This window comes from Sinocyclocheilus anshuiensis, unplaced genomic scaffold (assembly GCF_001515605.1).
Source record: "Sinocyclocheilus anshuiensis isolate Anshui unplaced genomic scaffold, SAMN03320099.WGS_v1.1 scaffold1885, whole genome shotgun sequence".
Taxonomy (NCBI): Eukaryota; Metazoa; Chordata; class Actinopteri; order Cypriniformes; family Cyprinidae; genus Sinocyclocheilus; species Sinocyclocheilus anshuiensis.
Window position 1 is genome coordinate 984,206 of NW_015542322.1, and position 18,541 is coordinate 1,002,746.

Sequence of the window (18,541 nt, forward strand, 5' to 3'; positions counted from 1 at the left end):
AGAGAGAGAGAGAGAGAGAGAACGAGAGAGAATACAGAATGCAGCTGCTAGTTTCATTTACTGGCTCTTAAAATACCACATCTGCACTGGTAGATTACGATTTATTAAAAAGTAATAAAAAAGATTTTATGCTGCTCACATGCATTAAATTCTGACATTATATTTAAGTATTATCAAAATGGCAAACCAAAGTATAGCAATCAAAATTACTAGACAGAAGTAAAAAAAAAAAGATTTTTTAAATATTCTCTTAAGACTCTGAAGTCTCACCAAGTCTGCATTTATTTGATCAAAAATACAGTAAACTCAGTAATATTGTGAAATATTTTTACAATTTAAAATAACTCTTTTCTATTTTATTATTAATTTAAAATGTAATTTATTCTTATGATGGCAAAAATGAATTTTCAGCAGCCATTACTCCAGTTTTCAGTGTCAGGAACCTTCAGAAATCATTCCAATAAGCTGATTTGCTGATCAAGAAATGTTTCTTATTATTATGTTGTGTTGAAAACAGTTGTGCTACTTAATACTTCTGTGGAAACTGCAAAACACGTTTTTGTTCAGGATTTTTTTGATGAATTGAAAGTTTAAAAAGAACAGCATTTATTGGAAAGAGAAATCTTTAGTAACAAAATATTAATATCTTTACTCCCAGTTTTGACCAATTTACTGCATCCTTAATAAAATCAATTAAAAAAAAAAAGACAGAGTGGTCAACTGTATAAAACGTGCCACCATGATTCTTATAACTCTGAGAGAGTTAATAAACATACCTTTAATGCAACATTCGGTTACATAACACAGCTTAAGGTTTATTTTAAGCAAGTCTGATGCTTTGGACACGGAATGTGCTTTGAGCCGAGATTAAGATCAGAGATCACGACACAAGATCCACCTCATCTGAAACAAATACATCAAAATTAGTTAATGTTAAACTGATACAAATCTCAATGTGCATTTCGCTTGACTTTTACCTCACATTTCTGTAGCATTTAGCCACCTAGTTTTAATACCGAACCTCTCATAAGAACACTCTCTAATTCTATCTACTTTTTACTTATTATATAAACAAAACTCTTTCTATGTGTACTGCGTTATACTAAAAGGGACTTGTCACAGCACTTATATATTGTTGCTCTTTTGTTGGTTTGATTGCTTCTATTGTCCTCATTTGTTAGTCGCTTTGGATAAAAGTGTCTGCTAACTGATTAGATGTAAATTAATCGAATAAATTGCACTGTATAGACAGATTCGTAAGAGCGCAGGAGTCAATCAATGAATTGATATAGGTATTTATTTGCAGTCGGGAGGCATAGATGAAACAAGAAGACAACTCTGAAAGACACTGAGGAGTCTATGACCAACAAAAAAATATATGGGTTAGAGACAAACACAAAAATGAAAAAAAACAAAGCAAACTCAATAAAGGCAGATCCCTCCATTCTAAAGAGAACCTCACTAGGATACACCTCTGATAAACACACCAGCTCACCCTTCTATATAAAAGAGCTCTGTAATATTAGACAGAGATGAAGATATATTTCAGAATGTCTTTGAAAGGACTAAGATGAGCTTGTAAAAGATTTTGAAGCACTGAGAGGGGAAAAAGAAAAAAACCTTCACCTCACCCAAACATCATATGCAGATTCAACAAAGCACACTAGCTTGACATCATTTTTAAAATTTTTAATTCTGTACATGTAATAAATGTGATGACAAGGTATTCAGTGTTGATTGCTTTTAAGGTCACAATTCCACATGTGCTTGACTTCGCTCGCTTGGAAAACCGGTTAAAAATGGTCAGTTTCTAAATGAGTCCCGCACTCCACTCTCAGCACAGGCTTCCATTGCACAAAGATTAATACACTAGAGCAGAGAGACGCCACCCGCTCCTTTAACAGATTTAGAACATAATATTAAATCATATCTGATACATTAACAAGCCCATGTAGTATACAGGTTTCTAACAGACCATACAGTAAAGAAAAAAGAGAATTTAATAGGGAACTGAATGAATGCCTGAATGCTTCTGTAATATATGCCCATTACTGAACCATCTATAGGGTTTTGACAACTCCCATCCTCCTGAGAGGCTCATCTGAAATTCAACTCCCTGTCCGGGCATCCATAGGGATCCATATTCTCCATCAGGATGCAGAAACGTCACTAGTATCACATCAATTGTAGGCATATCTGCTTCTTATAGAGAATGAGGGTGGTAGCAAGGAGAAAAAGAAGCGCAACATTCGGCTCAGGCTCTTGAACAGCTTTCCCTCTTTCTTTTAAAGATAAGTTGATGCATAGACTTTTATTTCTAATGTTTTTTTTCAGCGTAAAAGACATTTTGAATGATAAACAGAATAACGAATGAAAAAAAGAGAGACCGTATCAGTAAGGCCAAGGTTGAGAGAGAGAGAGAATCAAAGAAAAACAGAACATAAGCAGAAAAATACAAATAATTGGATAGACATGAATCTAACTTGTTCTAAAACATCTTTCTATTCATATTGGAATAAGATGAGGGATTTTATTTCACTGTATTCCGAGTAGGTCTAGATTAATTTCTAATGCGGTTATTTTTCTGTCCTTCAGTACCTAGAGACCATTAATCAGTGCTAGTGTTTCTCACAGAACACCTAGTACAATCAACATCGACGTTCACAGTCAAGCACACTCTAAAACCCGGTAGCTGTTTTGTTCTGAAGAAGCGGTTTAAGCTCTATTTGAGGCTTCGCAACCTGATCCCAGATCAGCTGTAGAGCAGTAACAACAGCATATCTCCTCCTCTATCACACACACGCACACACAAAGTCTCAAGAGCCTGTCATCGAAAGAGAGGAGAAATTCGGGTCAAAACTCGCACCACTAAAACCAAAAGAACACCGTTATCTGACGGAGCAACATTTCCTTTACAAGGTGGCTTCTTCCTCAAGAGTCACGTGGATGAGATTATACTTGAGGGAGAGAAGATGATGGGCAAAGGGATTTTGTTTATTATGTTAAATAAAAAGTTAAAGCGCTTCTGAGTACAGAGCCAATGGAGGAGAAGGGGGGACCTGATGCTCCTAGCTCAGGAGCTGACGAATCTCCTTGTGCATGTGACACAGGAAGTCCACGTAAGAGGCCCCACCATTGTTGCTCTTATCCTCCACCAGGAAGTGCTTGAAGATCAGCTCCAGCTTGTCTTCCTGTTTCACCACCATGAGCTGAAAGACAACGATTATTTACATTTAAAAGTACTTAAAAGTAGTTAAATTCCAAATATAAATAAAAAATACATAAAATTCAATAAATGTCTAACAACAACTAAATTAATAAATAACAAAAAATACAAATAAAAAATAAAGTTTTTTTTTTTAATGAGGACTCAAGTATCACCCTATAATCATGAGTGACGAATAATTACAGACGAACATTAATCTGGACGGAAAACTACCCCCTTTTCCCCCTCAGTCTTGGTCATGCATAATTCCTGGATTATCTTGACTTCCTGATGCTCGTTTCATTTGCTAATAATTTTATTGTACGGAGATAAAAAAAAAAAAAAGTTCCAACACAAGTGACCTAAGCTTTCAGAAAAGTAAACAATCTTTTCAGCTGTCTGAATCACAGATATCTGCAAAAGCATAATATCAAGCCCTATTTACCTTCATGTATCGTGAGCGCTGCGCTCTGACGGACTCGATAATCTCCCTTAGTCTCTTTGAAAAAGGATTATCCAAAGCCGGCAGAGAGGTCTAAATCAGCAAAACACACAATAAAAATTGCAAATGTTCACATCATATTTTTTAAAAACAAAATGCAACATGTAAAAACATGTCAAGCATCCAATGTAAAGGATTCAAGTTTCATATGTGCTCATAAGTAATACCCAAGCTATATAACTGCTTCTGTATGAAATAAAAATCAAATCATTTATTTACATATATGCATATTTATAAGGAGTCGTACCATGCTGGGGTCTATCTGGCTGAAGGCCGGCGTGCCAAAGATGTTCTGAAGCAGCTCCTGTTGGGCATTGACCCCAACCCAAAGGAAAATGTTCAGTCCGTTCTCTAACAGGTACACTCCTCCCCTAGACAGTCTCTCCTCTGAGTCTCTCACTGCCACAGGCAGAGTCATGCTCTCAACATCCAGCTTTTGCTGTAGAGAATCCGAGAATGTACAGTAACTGTCACAGCTCAATTACAAAATCAAACGGGCTGATATTACTGTGTTTGTGTCTCACCAGCGGAAGCAGACGAGGGTAGAAGAACACATGGCTCTCGGCCACATCCATAGTGCTGACCAGCTGTCTCAGGTAGGCACGGTCATCCAGGGAGACATCCGCCCCTGGCTGCAGAACGTCACTCTTTAACATGCAGTTCAGGTACACGGGCAGCAGCTTCATACATTCTGGTAAAATCAACTGTACTCAGACAAATAGATAAGAAAATATCAGCACAATGTAGGATATGACAAATACTGAAGATATTTAATCATTAATAAGGATTTGTGTGTTTTTGTGTGGGGTTATGGCATTATGATTTTCTATAGTTACCTGCCCTGCTGAAGATGGACTGGCACAGTTCTTGCGGTAACAGGCTAAGATCTGTGCACACTGATTCATCAGACTATCACGGACATTCTTGGTAGGACTGCTGAGTACACTCCGATATGCTGTAAACACATAAAACAACATAATCCTTAAACTCAAATCAGGTCCCAGAACACATCATTAAAAAGTTAACTATCTATCTTTGAAACTTTTACATGAAAATGGCCTATATTATGAGCCTCCACTGAGATGCTAAATAGGTAAGTGCTAATGGTTGTCAATCATTTTATTTATGGTTACGACAATTTATTGCTGATTTGCCTTTGCAAGCTATTTACATTTTGCAGCCATTACATTTTGTAGGAAGACTGGGGAGCTCTACTTTTTGAAAACAAAACAAAAACCAAAACAATGATGCATAATTAAATGATGCAGAGAGACTAGGAAGGGAGCTCTAGGTTTTGAAAAAGCAAACCAAAAGAAACAAAAACACCAAAACAAAAGCTGCTGAAAAACAAACAAACATACAAAAACAAACAAACAAACAAAACCAAAGCAATAATATTGAATGCTGTACATAGACTGGGAGGGAACTGTAGCTTTTGAAAATGAAATAAAAACTAAAACAAAACCAAAAGAACAAAACAAACAAATAACAAAATAAATAATATATAAAATAAATAACATTAAAAAAATAATTAAATTTGACATTGGTGTAACAGAGGTGGCCCACAGAGTGCTAGTGCAGGAAGCAGTGAGGTGGTGTTTATCCGACCAGTGTGAGAGGATGCGTGTGGTTTCACTCACCATATTTGGCAAAGAAGTTGATGATGGTGTCAGTCTCACAGTTCCTGTACAGGTCTGCCAGCTGAGAGCAGCAGTTCACTGCCATGTTATGGATCCGAAGTCGTCGCTGACCACTGCAGCTGGTGTACAGAACCGCACACTGAAAGAAGAGCGAGAGAACGAGAGTACAGACGAAAAGGTCAGCACAGCTGAAGTCATTAAATGAGACTGAACTCAGTGTAGCTGACACTTCACATGTGTGTGCATTGTGCAAAAGTAGACACACACGCAAACACACACACCTGCATTAGAGCTCCAGTCTCCTCGCTGAGCTTGTCATCATGTCTGAACTCCACAGTAACAGTCTTGTCACAGTCTAGTCCTGCCAGCTCTACATCGGTGGTGTTGCTCATGTAGAAGGAACCAAAGAAGTCGGTCGCCCGGATACCTGCCACAGCACCGCACACAAGTTAAACTCCTTTACATATATACATTAAATACTGATGATAAAAAGGTCAAAGGTCACATGGCTGATATGTCTTGGAGAGATGTGCAATAAAATGATAAAACACATTTTGTGCTGAACTGTTGTGGATTGAACAAGGCCCTCTCTTGGCTTTTGAAGTTGAACACCTCGGTTAAAATTAGTGGTGATTTACACTACAGTTCAAAAGTTGGAAATGTTAGTAAAAAATGTTTCTTGAGCACCAGATTTCTGAAGAATCATGTGACAACGAAGACTGAATTAACAATGCAGACTGAAAATTCAGCTTTGCATCACAGAAATAAATAATAAATAAATAATTATAAATAAATTAAAATAGATAAATCTATTTTAATCAAATAAATGCCGCCTCTAGCATAATAAACCTGTTTTTGAAACAGTTTTTTTTTTTCTTTAAATCAAACCAACCCTAAACTTTTGAACAGTAGTGTATAAATATTAGGGGTGTAACGATACACGCATTCGTATTGAACCGTTCGGTACGAGGCTTTCGTGCATTACAAACCGAACGATTTGATTCGTTGGACTAATCCTATTACATTTGGAAAATAAAACAGCTTAAAGTGTGTGAGATATAATGTTCTCAGTGCCAATATGATGTTCTCAGTGCCACTGCGCTCAACAAGGCAGCCCAAAGGACGTAACAGGCAACATGCTGTCTGCCCCGCGATAATCTCCTTTTGCTGGGGTGCGTCGAAAGACGATGATCTTGTATCGACGATAGCCAGAGATATAGTCAAAAACATCAATTGTTGGCAATATTAAGATATTTGGCATTTCCAATTAATGTAGGCCGGTTACATTCTTATTTTTATTAGACCTATTATTATTATTATTATTATTATTATGAAGTTACTTTTATTAGGCCTATTAAATAAAAATTACAATTAATTTGCCCCGCAATAATTACCAAATAACTGACATGCTGCGAGGATAACAAAAGATTAGGCTATATATTTACTTCTCAATTAAAATGTTTTCAAAAAAGGTATTTTAATACAGGTCTATTAGCTATTCAATGATTTATAGGCCTACAATTAAAATATTAATACTGCAGTCATCAATAAAAATCAATGAAATAAAAAGCTTTTATTTCAAGCACCGACTTTCAAAAACAACCTGTTTAACACAAAATATGTTTTTTTTCACTATGTAATATTAGAAATATTAAGGGAATAAATTAAAATAGTTAGCTATGTACCGTTATCAGCATATGTTGAAGTAGATTCGTCTCTTGTCGTCTCTGAGAGAATATGCGGCGTCAGATGCTGAAAGCTCCGTCATTCCGTTTTTACTTTCACTTTCTTTATAGTGAATTGACTGAGATTAAGACGTTCACCGGCATAACTCTTGCGCAAAGTTTGCACGTTGCTTGTGTGTGATATCCACTGGCTCGCCTTCATGGTTTAAAACAGAAATATTTCCAACATTGCGACGTAACCAATTACCCCCGTACTGAACCGAACCATGACACCACTGTGTCATATCGAACCGAACCGTGAATTTTGTGAACCGTTATACCCCTAATAAATATATGTGGTAGGTAAATGGCAGGATGAAGAAAAGTCAAGCAATAATTCAAAATCTGGTGTACAGAGCTGTGTATTCACCTGTGCTGGTACGGACCCTCATCACTGCATCAAAGCCCACCTGCTTCTGCACATCTCTTCTCAGGTCATTGAGAAAACGCTCCTGGTCAGATGGAGCCTGAAACAAACCATAGTGTCTATAATCACAGTGCATGTTGTTTTTGGTTAAGAAGATTTCTTTGATCTGGTCACGTATGGTATTAATGACTAGATGGTACAGTTCTCTCATACCTGGAAGTAGGTGTATTTGTAGATGGAGCCGCCCGTTGAAGTGGGGACCACCCCTAACGTTGCTACATCAACATACTGGTTGGGAAAGAGGAAGAGGTCCACACAGCAACCCTGTGCAACACACTCCTTGGCTAGAGTGTTGTAAAAACTAACTTGGGACTGGAATAATGACTGCAAAAGAAATGGAGATGGGAACGACACAATGTGCCGTATGGAGAGGATCCCTTAAAACTACCTAATTAATACCACATTCAAAAGCTTTCTGTAACAATGTTCCCATAGCTGTCAAAGTCTCAATGATGACAAAACATTTTCAGCTGCCGCTGTGCTTTCAACATTGCGTTTTTAAGAGACACACACAATGTAATGAGCAGTACAGATTTGAGAGGAAGAGGTCATGGTACCTTTTCTTTATCAGTGCCCACTAGTTTCTTATCCTCCCTGTTCTTCAGTTTGCCTGGAGCCTCAGCGATGGAAAGAGATGAGTGGAAAACAAAAAGCTTTCCAGCACAGTCTGCAGCCTAGATGACAAAGAAGAAATGTCACTGTTACTGAATAATTCCACTCCGAGTGGACACGAAACACTCAAACCAAAATAAAATGTAAAACCAAGTTTCTTCCATTAACACTGTATACAGAAATGCTCTATTTAATTACTACACGGCTGGCATCATTTTCAATTACAATGCGTTGCAGGAATCATTATCATTCATATGATGTACACTCACTATGAACTATGAAATTTGCGCTGATGCAGTAAGATCAAATACCTTGAGCGCTTCCAGCCCGGCCTGAATGACAGGCCCAAACACAGTTTCGGTTTCCCGTGTGTCTGCAAACATCTCGGGGATCTGATCCAACAAACTGGTGGCAACGTACATTTTCATAATCAATATGCTTTGATGGTCAAAAATTCAGGCATCCTAGCTTTCACCCTAGCTTACATGGAAAAATTCCACTAAATTGTGGATGTTACAGTGTACTCACTACACATACAATACCATTCAAAAGGATTTTTTAAAGAAATTGAAAACAGTTCTTTTAAATTGCAATATAATTTCACTACATTACTGTACTTTTTTGAGGAAATAAATGCAGTCTTGGTGAACAAATATATTTAAAAAAAATATATAAATAAATAATAATAATAAATAAATTCTTACCAACCCTAAACTTTTGAACAATAGTGTACAAAAACTGAAACCTACCTCTCAATAACCACCCTGGACTCTGAGACACTGACCAGAAATCCATCCAGTAGGGGCACAAACATGTCAGCCACATCTGACACTACCATCATCTGAGGCTGAGCAAGGGAGGCCTTCACATTATAGAAATGAAGCACTTTATTGTAGGTGACGAAGCCAACTCGAATGTTTGATTCCACATCAGGGTTCTCTCTGCATGGACCAATAAATAGGCAATATCACAATTAAACATGCAATGTTTTGTTGTACATGCAAAAAAAAAAAAAATCTCTCTGCAGATATGAATGAATGTTCTGTGTTATCCTGATCGTACTGCTTCTTGTTTAAACTCTCACCTTGGCAAGTAATCCAACAGTGTCTTCAGCTCCTGACATACAATTCCCACCATACCATTCTTCACAGCATTGTAGGACACGTCAATCAGGAAGATGAAGGCTGGCGGCTGAGGAAACTTGTTGTTCTGTCAATAAATCATATTTAAAATTAGCAATCCCATACATATTAGCACAGAATTTTCTTAAGATTGTAGTGGCATGATGGGAACATATACTGTACCTTACAGTAGTCCACAGTAGCCGTAAACTCATAACTGCCCATCGAGAGCTCTGGTCGGTCATAGCAGTCCACCCTCTTCCCTGTGTGATCCAGATGCTGGAAGTAATGGGGAGGCACTAGGAGTGGGAAAGAAAAACAGAAACCAAAACATTAGATGTTGATTAGGATGAACTCAACATGACAAGCATGTTACTGGGAGCATTACTAACCCTCGGTGACACAGCTGCAGAAGCCACACTGGAAACGACGGCCACCTTCGATAAACTGCATGTACGGGCACATATAGGCCTTACAGCGATTACAGCGGATGGGACCACTTTCTCCATGATCCAGGAGATATGGCGGTGTCTGCCAGTAAAAAGGAATGACATGCCATTACCCACACACCCTTTTGTATTCATTTTAAAGGAAAACGACAACATGCAGTAGTACACACTCCTAGAATGTGGCCTTTTACCTCATCTAGAGGCAGAGGGGCCAGGGGTTTAATGACAGCAGCCAGGGGAACCTGGGACTGTTTTGCCATGTCGGAATTGCAGGGAATGTTGTAGGCTGTACAACGGATGTAGCGTGGACTCGCATTCCCTTTGGAGAGATTAATAGAATGCATATTAAGACCTATAACATCATGGAATAAACCTACCGTTTTACATACAATAAAAAATAGCATGCACTATACATATAGCAAGTAGGGATGTAACGATTCACTCAACTCACGATTCGATTCGATCCACGATTTTGATTTCGCGATTCGATTCGATTCACGATTTTGATTTCACGATTCGATTCCTCGTGAATTCGATTCGATTCACGATTATTATAATTTTTTAAACAAAATTAGATTTAAGACAAATTATAAATTAAATGTGTCCTTTTATTTTTGCTTGGACAAAATGCTGCACATTTCTTTGTGAAACTGAAATATGAAACAGCAGACGAGCTGAATGAGACGCAGATTCACTCTCTCCAGCAGGTGGCGCTTAAACCGTTTCCTGGTTTCCGCTGTAAACAAAGCAGCACTGAACTTACGAACTTTAATATGCATTATACAGAGGCAAGATGAAAAGAAAAAATACCATTTAAACTTTTCTAAAGACAGTAAGTTCCCCTCAGACATACATTCATATAAACTCCTACCCCTAAATGAATCGCGATTTGTTTGGCATCTCAACCGATTTGAATCATCACATATTTGAATCGATTTTCAACCGGCTCGCAGTTAATCTTTACATCCCTAATAGCAAGGCAATTTTCCATTCCAAACAATGTCTAAAAGTATTTTAATCTCTATTCTTACCTTGATCTTTAACTTGGAATTTGGTGGTGACAAGAGGTGGGGCTTGACCTCTGACCCCTGTAGTAAAAGGTTCACTTCCCTTGTTTGCTTTGTCATCCTCGATAACCTGAATCTGAGAGCACAAACACCGGCCTATAAAAGAGTGACACACCTTTATTCATGAACAAACAACACACCCTGACCTTTCACCCGATAAACCTCTTTATGCTCGTATAGGACTAATCCAAACAGGATCAGTAAATTCATAAGTTTAGCGCCACATCTGATCATCTAAACCAGATTAAAGGAATATTCAGGGTTGAATAAGTTAAGCTTCATCGACAACACCCGATATATGCAGTGCCCATTAGTTTAGCTCGAATACCAAACACTTTCTTACTGAATAGTCCCACAGACTTTCACAACAAGAGCATAAAGTGCTGCAGGTATGAGCCCTAAACCCAGGAAATGAGTTAGCATTTTAAATACATGATTTTGAAGTCAATGATTTTTAATGGATTTTTGGTTTAATGTCATAAATAAGGTCTTTGGTTAACAAGCTTAATACATTTTCGCATTTTATTCTACAACAAAATATATGAGTGATATACCCCACTCATGGAGATTATCTTGATGAACAAAACATGTAGAGATCACAAACTTTTGTTGTTCATATAGCAATAGTAAAACTATTAGTATTGGCTTGTATCAAGGGAAGTTTATGGTAATGCTAATATCCAGGTTAGCAATCAACTTTATGTCAACCCTGCAGCTCTATTACTGCCCTCTTGTCATCCCAAAAAATGCCATTGATAGAGCTTGAGTAGCATCTAACCCAGAATATACCTTTAAACGATGGGCCACAATGCTTATATTAGAGATAAGAACACGTCAGTCATGCACACACTGTTACTATATTGCATGCCAGAGTGAAGATACGAACGGTTTTGGTGGGCACCAATGACCAGTCTAAAAAAAATAGTCAAATGTGAGTCAGTCATCTAGAATCAAAGAAATTATGACTTAAAGGGACTTCTGTCATCATTGACTCCCCTCATGTTGTTACGAACGTGAATGATTTTTCTTCTCCGTGGAAAACAAAAGATATTTTGAAGAAAGTTGGGAACCTTCCATTAGACAAAAATATTTTTTATGTTCCACAAAAGATAGAAAGTCATAGTTTTGGAACAATATGAAAAAACAACAGAATTTTCATTTTTGGGTGGACTAACATAAGAATTCATGTTATACAGATGTGTCCATCTCATTAAGGAAGTTGTCTGCTACACAAAAGCTATGTCAGCTCTATAAGAAGAAGAAATAAAATATTGTTCATCTATTCTAGACAGAGTCATTGGCATCCCCATGTGTAAAAAACAGAGAAATCGGGATACAGTATAACAACACAGAACGGCAGAGAGACACGAGGCACTTACTGGACTTGGGATTGCGTCTGGGTCTATTCTATGTCTTGTTTTCTGCACAGGCGGCATGTCAGAGGCTTGCTTTACATTTTAACAATTTAGCCAGCAAATTATAAGAGAGAAGAGGGATAGAGAGAGAAGCCAAAACAAAATAAAAAAAGAGAGAAAGAGCAGAGAAGATAAACAGAAGTGTAACCACAGTTACAGTTCCTCTGTTTTTTTCCAAGCCTAGAATTATTGATGATTAATCACACTGTTTAGCAGACAGTGTAAGAGACGTGTGCAGTTATTGCGAGGCGGCACGTGCAGAGTTTACAAGCCTTGAAAAATCGATGAATCTGGATTTTATTGTTACTAATAGCCGCCATAATGCATGCACATCAGACACAGGAGACTCCAGAGCGAAGCCTTTCTTAACACAAGCACATCACACACCTATTTACATAGATATTTATTTTACAAATTGATAGTGTACATCTGTGTGTGTGAGTGTATATGCAAGTGCATTAGTACTGAAAATGATGGATAAATATATTAAAACAAACACACTTGAAAAATCAACACAATAGATGTGTGGGAGAAGGTATGGTGGACAGCGACCTTGTGTGCATGTCCATATCAGATGTGGAGTGCTCATACCGGGCTTGGAATAGAATCAGGATCAAGCCTCTTTGGGGCAGCTGGCGCTAGAGCAGGTGCAGCGGGTGGTGCTCCATAGCTTGGCTGCCCAGGATATGGTCCTGTGTAACCAGGCTGAGGACCTCTGACCTGCCCGAAAGCACCTGGTAGGGAAATAATATATAATAAGCAAATCAATTCACAAAGACTTGTGAATGAATTAGCCCTATTAAATGGTTAGTTCGCCTAAAAATGTGTACTTGTTCTAAACCCATGTAGCTTTCTTAAAAACACTGAAATAAATGGAAACTATTTTTAATAATATTAGCTATAATTAACAGTAACAACACTGGTGCTCACCATTTTGCTGAGGAGGATATCCCTGCATTCCTGGCTGTGGTGGTGGCCCTGACAGGGAAGCGTTGATAGGACCAGGTGGCATGCCAGGTTGTGTAGGGAGTATATGATTAGCCTGTGCCATTGGAGGCCCTTGAGATGTCAAAGGAGGCCCCTGTGATGCCATAGGAGGCCCTTGTGATGCCATAGGAGGCCCCTGTGAAGCCATAGGAGGCCCCTGTGATGCCATAGGAGGGCCCTGCATTCCAGCAAGGGGAGGCCTTGGTGGAGCACCAACTTGTGGTGGAAACCCAGTAGAGGTTAGAGGGGGACCTGAGTGGTAAGGTGAGGGTTGGGAAACTGGCAGTTGGGGCTGCATGACTCCTGGGAGCTGAGATGGAGTCGAGGTGGGAGGTGGACCTGCAGGGAATGCAGAGGGCTGGGAGGTGGGAAGCGGTGGTCTTGGGAAAGAAGGCTGCGTTGAAGGAAGTGGGCCTCCGTATAACTGGGTGGGACCTGGAGGTATCTGGGCTGTGGAAAAAGGAGGCTGAGAGACAGGTGGAGCTTGAGGGAAGGACTGTGGAGAAACCGGTGGTGGAGCTTGGGGCTGAGTGGGGCCAGTGGAGGAGAAAGGTGGGACAGCATTTGGGAAAGGCTGCTGGGCAGGTGGCAGAGTTCTGTAGTATGACTGAAGAGGAGCCTGAGCTACAGCTTCAGTAGGCGGAGGCTGTGAGGGAGCAGTGGAAGCGGGTGGGAAAGTAGGTGGAGCTGCAGGTGTGTAGGGAGCGGACATAGCAGCCTGGGACACAGAGGGATGGGCTAGAAAAAAGAAAGAACAAATTGTCAATCACAGCGATGCTTTAGATATTTTTATGATGTTAAAATTTTCAAAGAGTTATTTACCATAGCCTGGGCCTGCAGGGGAGGGTGCAGTGGAGCCAACCTGCATGCTAGCCATCTGATTGGTCATCTGCTGCATGCTGACAGGTGGAGCTCCAAACTGCTGGCCGTATGGGGGTTGAGGACCAGGCAGATTCACTGCACCTGGAGTGTAAGTTTGAGACACTGGAGGCCTAAACAAGCAATTAAAATAAGATCAAAGTAAGAAACATGACAATGCTGCAAAACCATGAAAATAAGACTTAATTTGCATTCATTAAATGGAAATTATTTATAACCCATTTATGTAATATCAGCCACAAAACTTAAAGAGGCAATACATAGGCTAAATTACTAATAGATTGATAGAAAAGACACAGTTATGTGCTGATACGATGGGTCACTGACCTCTGTGGTGGAGCACCCATTGGTGGTGGTCCATTCTGAGTTTCTCCTTGCCCAAACTGAGAATAGTTCTGGGCACCTGAGACAGGTGGTGCCCCAGAGGTGGGGGGTCCTCTCATACCTTTAGCAGGACAGGCAATAAATTAATTTATTTTAAAATTAAAATAATTAAATAGTTTATTATCCCAACAACACACATTTTATTTCCAACTTTTATGATTAACTTTGAGCAACAATTTAAGCAAATGATGCAGCCTAGAATATGGAGACTTGTTTGTTGGTCCTTTTCTTTCTTTTTTCTACTTATGACAGTATTAAGAAGAATAAACAGCTGTAAAAATGTGGGACCTATGCTGAATAGAAGGGAAGGAAAAACATTATAGGTCAGAAGAGTCCTTACAGCATTTTTTTCTTCATGACAATGGGATTATTTTGCTGTTGAGAAAAAATGACTTTTAGGGATTATTATAATTGTAGACACATTTCTGATGGTAAATATTCTATAGTGAATGGTTTGTACAGATTCTTATAGATCAAGATAAACCACGTATAAAGTTGTAGTTCCTTATCATGTCAAGCCAACTGTGTGCATAACTCTGTATCGACTCAAAGCCAATTTTATTACATTTTAATGACAAATGTCGAGAGCGCATTATTGTAGCGTGAAAAGCACATAAATATAATGCGCAAATCTCTGCGCTCGCACGCGGAAAACCGGGCGCTCGCTCAGATATATGCTGCTCTCGCTCAGAGAGTGTGCGCACTTAAAACGTGTCTCTCCTCTCCCTCAAACTGTGTCCTGCACACTCACAAATCTCTCTATGCTCATGCGCTAGATATTAATTATTTTCACACCTGAATTAAACGTTGTCAAAAGTTATCAACCAATCAGATGTCAAAGATGGATCTGTAATTTCTTTACAATTTAATACTACTTAGTCATAATAATCAAATATTAGAAATCATTCGGGTGCTTGGATGATTTGGAAATAACCTAGTTTAACAGTTTGGTCAAACCTCTCTACATGATTTATCTAAACACAAACAAAAAAGCATATGAAGTTCTTGTGGTCATATGTATTGTGTACTTGGATTGATACACAATACTTAACATACTTAATACCAATACTTAAGATTTGGAGACCAAATATAACACTATAATGAATTTCTCATATTTGTCATACACTATATTATATTCTATATTATATATATATGTGTTTAATGCATTTACAGTCAATGTAATTACATGTTAAATTCAGTTGAGGTATCTGACATATTATGACATAACATCGATCTTTTATACGACGTCTTTAGAGCCATAGACTATAATATGTTGTTTTTAGATAAATTGCTCAGAGACCAACCAGGACAGAGGTTATATGTACAAATCATCCAAGCACCCAATTCCTAGCCATTTCTAATATAGGCTACATTTCATTACCATTGCTAAATATTATTAAACTGGAAAGAAATTAAAGATCCATCTTTGATTGTCAAAAGAATTCCAGGTTCACTTCCCTCCCAGCCAATTAGATTTCACGCACTTTCATCGGTCAGTCGTGGAGGTCTGATTGGTTAAAGCTTTATTTATATAGAACCTTTTAAAACAGTGTTTACAAAGTACTTTACAGAGCGATGCATATGCGCATTCACAGAAAAGAACAAAATGCAAAATTAGGGCTGCACGATAAATCGCATGCGATATTTAATTCGCATCTTGTCAGAAAGCCGGTTCTGTAATCAGCGGTAAATCTCCATCATGTGCGTTTGCGCGATTTTTTGCGCAGCTCTTCAGTGAACAACGGCGCTGTTTAGTTAATTCTGCTCAATGTGAAAGCACGCACGTGATGGAGAAAACACTGTTTTAAAAGGTTCTATATAAATAAAGCTTTAACCAATCAGACCTCCACAACCGATGAAAGTGCATGAAATCTAATTGGCTGGGAGGGAAGTGAACCTGGAATTCTTTTGACAATCAAAGATGGATCTTTAATTTCTTTCCAGTTTAATAATATTTAGCAATGGTAATGAAATGTAGCCTATATTAGAAATGGCTAGGAATTGGGTGCTTGGATGATTTGTACATATAACCTCTGTCCTGGTTGGTCTCTGAGCAATTTATCTAAAAACAACATATTATAGTCTATGGCTCTAAAGACGTCGTATAAAAGATCGATGTTATGTCATAATATGTCAGATACCTCAACTGAATTAAATTTATTGTGCAGCCCTATGCAAAATGCAATAAAAGAGATCAAGTGGGCCTAGTAAAACAATGTACAATAACCAGTTTATATATAGTTTAAATACAACAATAAAAAAAATCAAGGAAAGGCCCTGAACAAATCTGTTTTGAGACTACTTTTTAAAATGCATAATAACTTTTGACAACGTTTAATTCAGGTGCGAAAATAATTAATATCTAGCGCATGAGCATAGAGAAATTTGTGAGTGCGCAGGACACAGTTTGAGGGAGAGGAGAGACACGTTTTAAGTGCGCGCACTCTCTGAGCGAGAGCAGCGTATATCTGAGCGTGCCGGTTTTGTGCGAGAGCAAAGGAAATCCACGTGCGAGCGGAGATTATATTTATGTGCTTTCGCACTACAATAATGCGCTCTCGACATTTGTCATTAAAATAACGCCATAATTTGGACCCTGTATACAAGTATTACAAACACACAAAAGTAGTCAAACAACTCCCTTGATTTACATGTAAGGGAAATAAAGATCACTCGATTATGAAAGAATGATTAAAATACTATTGTTCAATTATATACTAAGAGTATTGAGGAAAGAGAAAATGGGGGAAAGAGTCTAATTGTGCAAAGATCATCAGCCAAGGAGAATGACAGTCTTTCCCTGTGTGCCTGTCCACAGCTGAGTTTTGACTGCATCCTGTGGTTTGATTGCCCAGCCATCCCGCACAGTGCAGTCAATAATGAAACGCAGGGAATACGGAAGAGGACAAGCTGCTAAGCAGAATTAAACCAGTTACCTAGGTCAAGAGGAGAGGACAGGTCAGAGACTAAGTTTGTTGCGAGAGTCTTAGAGGGAAAGCTTGCATAAGGAGAATATCCTGCAATACAAGAAAGAGAGAGCAGTGAAAAATGGGAATGAAATGTGAAAACAGGAGATGATGGGTAAAAAGAGGAGGCTGGGAGGGAGAAATCAGACTTCGCTTGCACTCCGAAAAAAATCTTACAGACTGAACTTAAGCTCATATTAAAGTTAAAGTTTATCCATTTAGCAGACGCTTTTATCCAAAGCGACTTACAGTGCATTCAGGCTATACATTTTTTACCAGTATGTATTATATTATTAATATTATTATACATTAAATGATAATAACCTGTCATAAACACATTTCTTTAACCAGTCACAATCATTTTGTACTTTCACCCCCCCCCTTACCTTGCGGTGGACCTTGTTGGTAGGCAGAGCCTGGCCCGTTATAAGGTGCATACTGAGCCGGATATCCCGATGGCACGTGGCCCCCCCCATATCCTGGCTGGGGGTAGCCCTGATACCCAGGCTGAGGCTGCCCATAAGGAGAGGCCATGTGAGGTTGCTGGTTGACATTCATTCTCAGTTCATCCCTAACTCTGAAGACAGGGCAGAAACAGAGGAAAAAAGGATAAAGAGAGAGTGAGGGAGTAAATCTATATTCATGAGGTAATGCTGTGAGAAGAGCTTAAGAGGTCTTGTTAGTCTTTCTGATGCTTTCAGGGGTCTAAAGACATGTGCCGCTGGACTGCTGGCACAGCAAAACTCCCGACTAATCATTTAAGCTCAGGCCAGTGCAGCAAATGTTGACATAAAAGAGAAATTTGCCAGAAAAGCGGTTTCACCCTTCAAGCTGGAAAAACGTTGGGGTTTTTAAAAGCAAACAACACACAGAAGTTGATGAGTAAACAAATAACAGGAGAATTTCACATTCATGCTTGGAATCAGAATCAAAATTATTCATTCATTATTGCAAAACATATTTGTGACCCTGGACCACAAAACCAGTCATAAGGGTAAATTTTTTGAAATTGAGATTTATATACAGGGGTTAAAGCAAAAAAAAATCCAGAGCCTGAACTTTTTTCCAGTGGCGGGGTGGGGTGGGGGGTCAGTGGGGTCCTTTCTTTAACATTTGAAAGGATACTATGGCAAAGTTATTGCTTTCCTTATTCAAACTGATTT

At 38.7% G+C, this 18,541-nt stretch overlaps 1 protein-coding gene across 4 annotated transcripts in view; it reads right to left on the bottom strand.

Moving 5' to 3' along the window:
• Nucleotides 1-2,402: 2,402 nt before the first annotated feature.
• The window catches only part of LOC107690934 (protein transport protein Sec24C-like), a 21,651-nt gene continuing 5,512 nt past the window's right edge, over nucleotides 2,403-18,541 (bottom strand). Inside the window, exons 2-25 of one of the 4 annotated variants that reach the window (XM_016489363.1) lie at nucleotides 17,765-17,955; nucleotides 17,349-17,429; nucleotides 14,356-14,473; nucleotides 13,972-14,141; nucleotides 13,093-13,887; nucleotides 12,754-12,896; nucleotides 12,127-12,195; nucleotides 10,712-10,823; nucleotides 9,872-9,999; nucleotides 9,624-9,762; nucleotides 9,415-9,530; nucleotides 9,195-9,319; nucleotides 8,860-9,051; nucleotides 8,422-8,515; nucleotides 8,056-8,172; nucleotides 7,652-7,822; nucleotides 7,442-7,538; nucleotides 5,629-5,774; nucleotides 5,348-5,486; nucleotides 4,544-4,662; nucleotides 4,232-4,411; nucleotides 3,955-4,146; nucleotides 3,651-3,740; nucleotides 2,403-3,209 (exon numbers count right to left, since the gene is read on the bottom strand). In XM_016489363.1, coding sequence (XP_016344849.1) covers nucleotides 3,069-3,209; nucleotides 3,651-3,740; nucleotides 3,955-4,146; nucleotides 4,232-4,411; nucleotides 4,544-4,662; nucleotides 5,348-5,486; nucleotides 5,629-5,774; nucleotides 7,442-7,538; nucleotides 7,652-7,822; nucleotides 8,056-8,172; nucleotides 8,422-8,515; nucleotides 8,860-9,051; nucleotides 9,195-9,319; nucleotides 9,415-9,530; nucleotides 9,624-9,762; nucleotides 9,872-9,999; nucleotides 10,712-10,823; nucleotides 12,127-12,195; nucleotides 12,754-12,896; nucleotides 13,093-13,887; nucleotides 13,972-14,141; nucleotides 14,356-14,473; nucleotides 17,349-17,429; nucleotides 17,765-17,955 — 3,865 coding nt within the window. In that variant the 3' untranslated portion in view covers nucleotides 2,403-3,068. The remainder of the gene's footprint in view (nucleotides 3,210-3,650; nucleotides 3,741-3,954; nucleotides 4,147-4,231; nucleotides 4,412-4,543; nucleotides 4,663-5,347; nucleotides 5,487-5,628; nucleotides 5,775-7,441; nucleotides 7,539-7,651; nucleotides 7,823-8,055; nucleotides 8,173-8,421; nucleotides 8,516-8,859; nucleotides 9,052-9,194; nucleotides 9,320-9,414; nucleotides 9,531-9,623; nucleotides 9,763-9,871; nucleotides 10,000-10,711; nucleotides 10,824-12,126; nucleotides 12,196-12,753; nucleotides 12,897-13,092; nucleotides 13,888-13,971; nucleotides 14,142-14,355; nucleotides 14,474-17,348; nucleotides 17,430-17,764; nucleotides 17,956-18,541) is intronic. The other 3 variants (XM_016489365.1, XM_016489364.1, XM_016489366.1) reach the window with 3 other exon arrangements.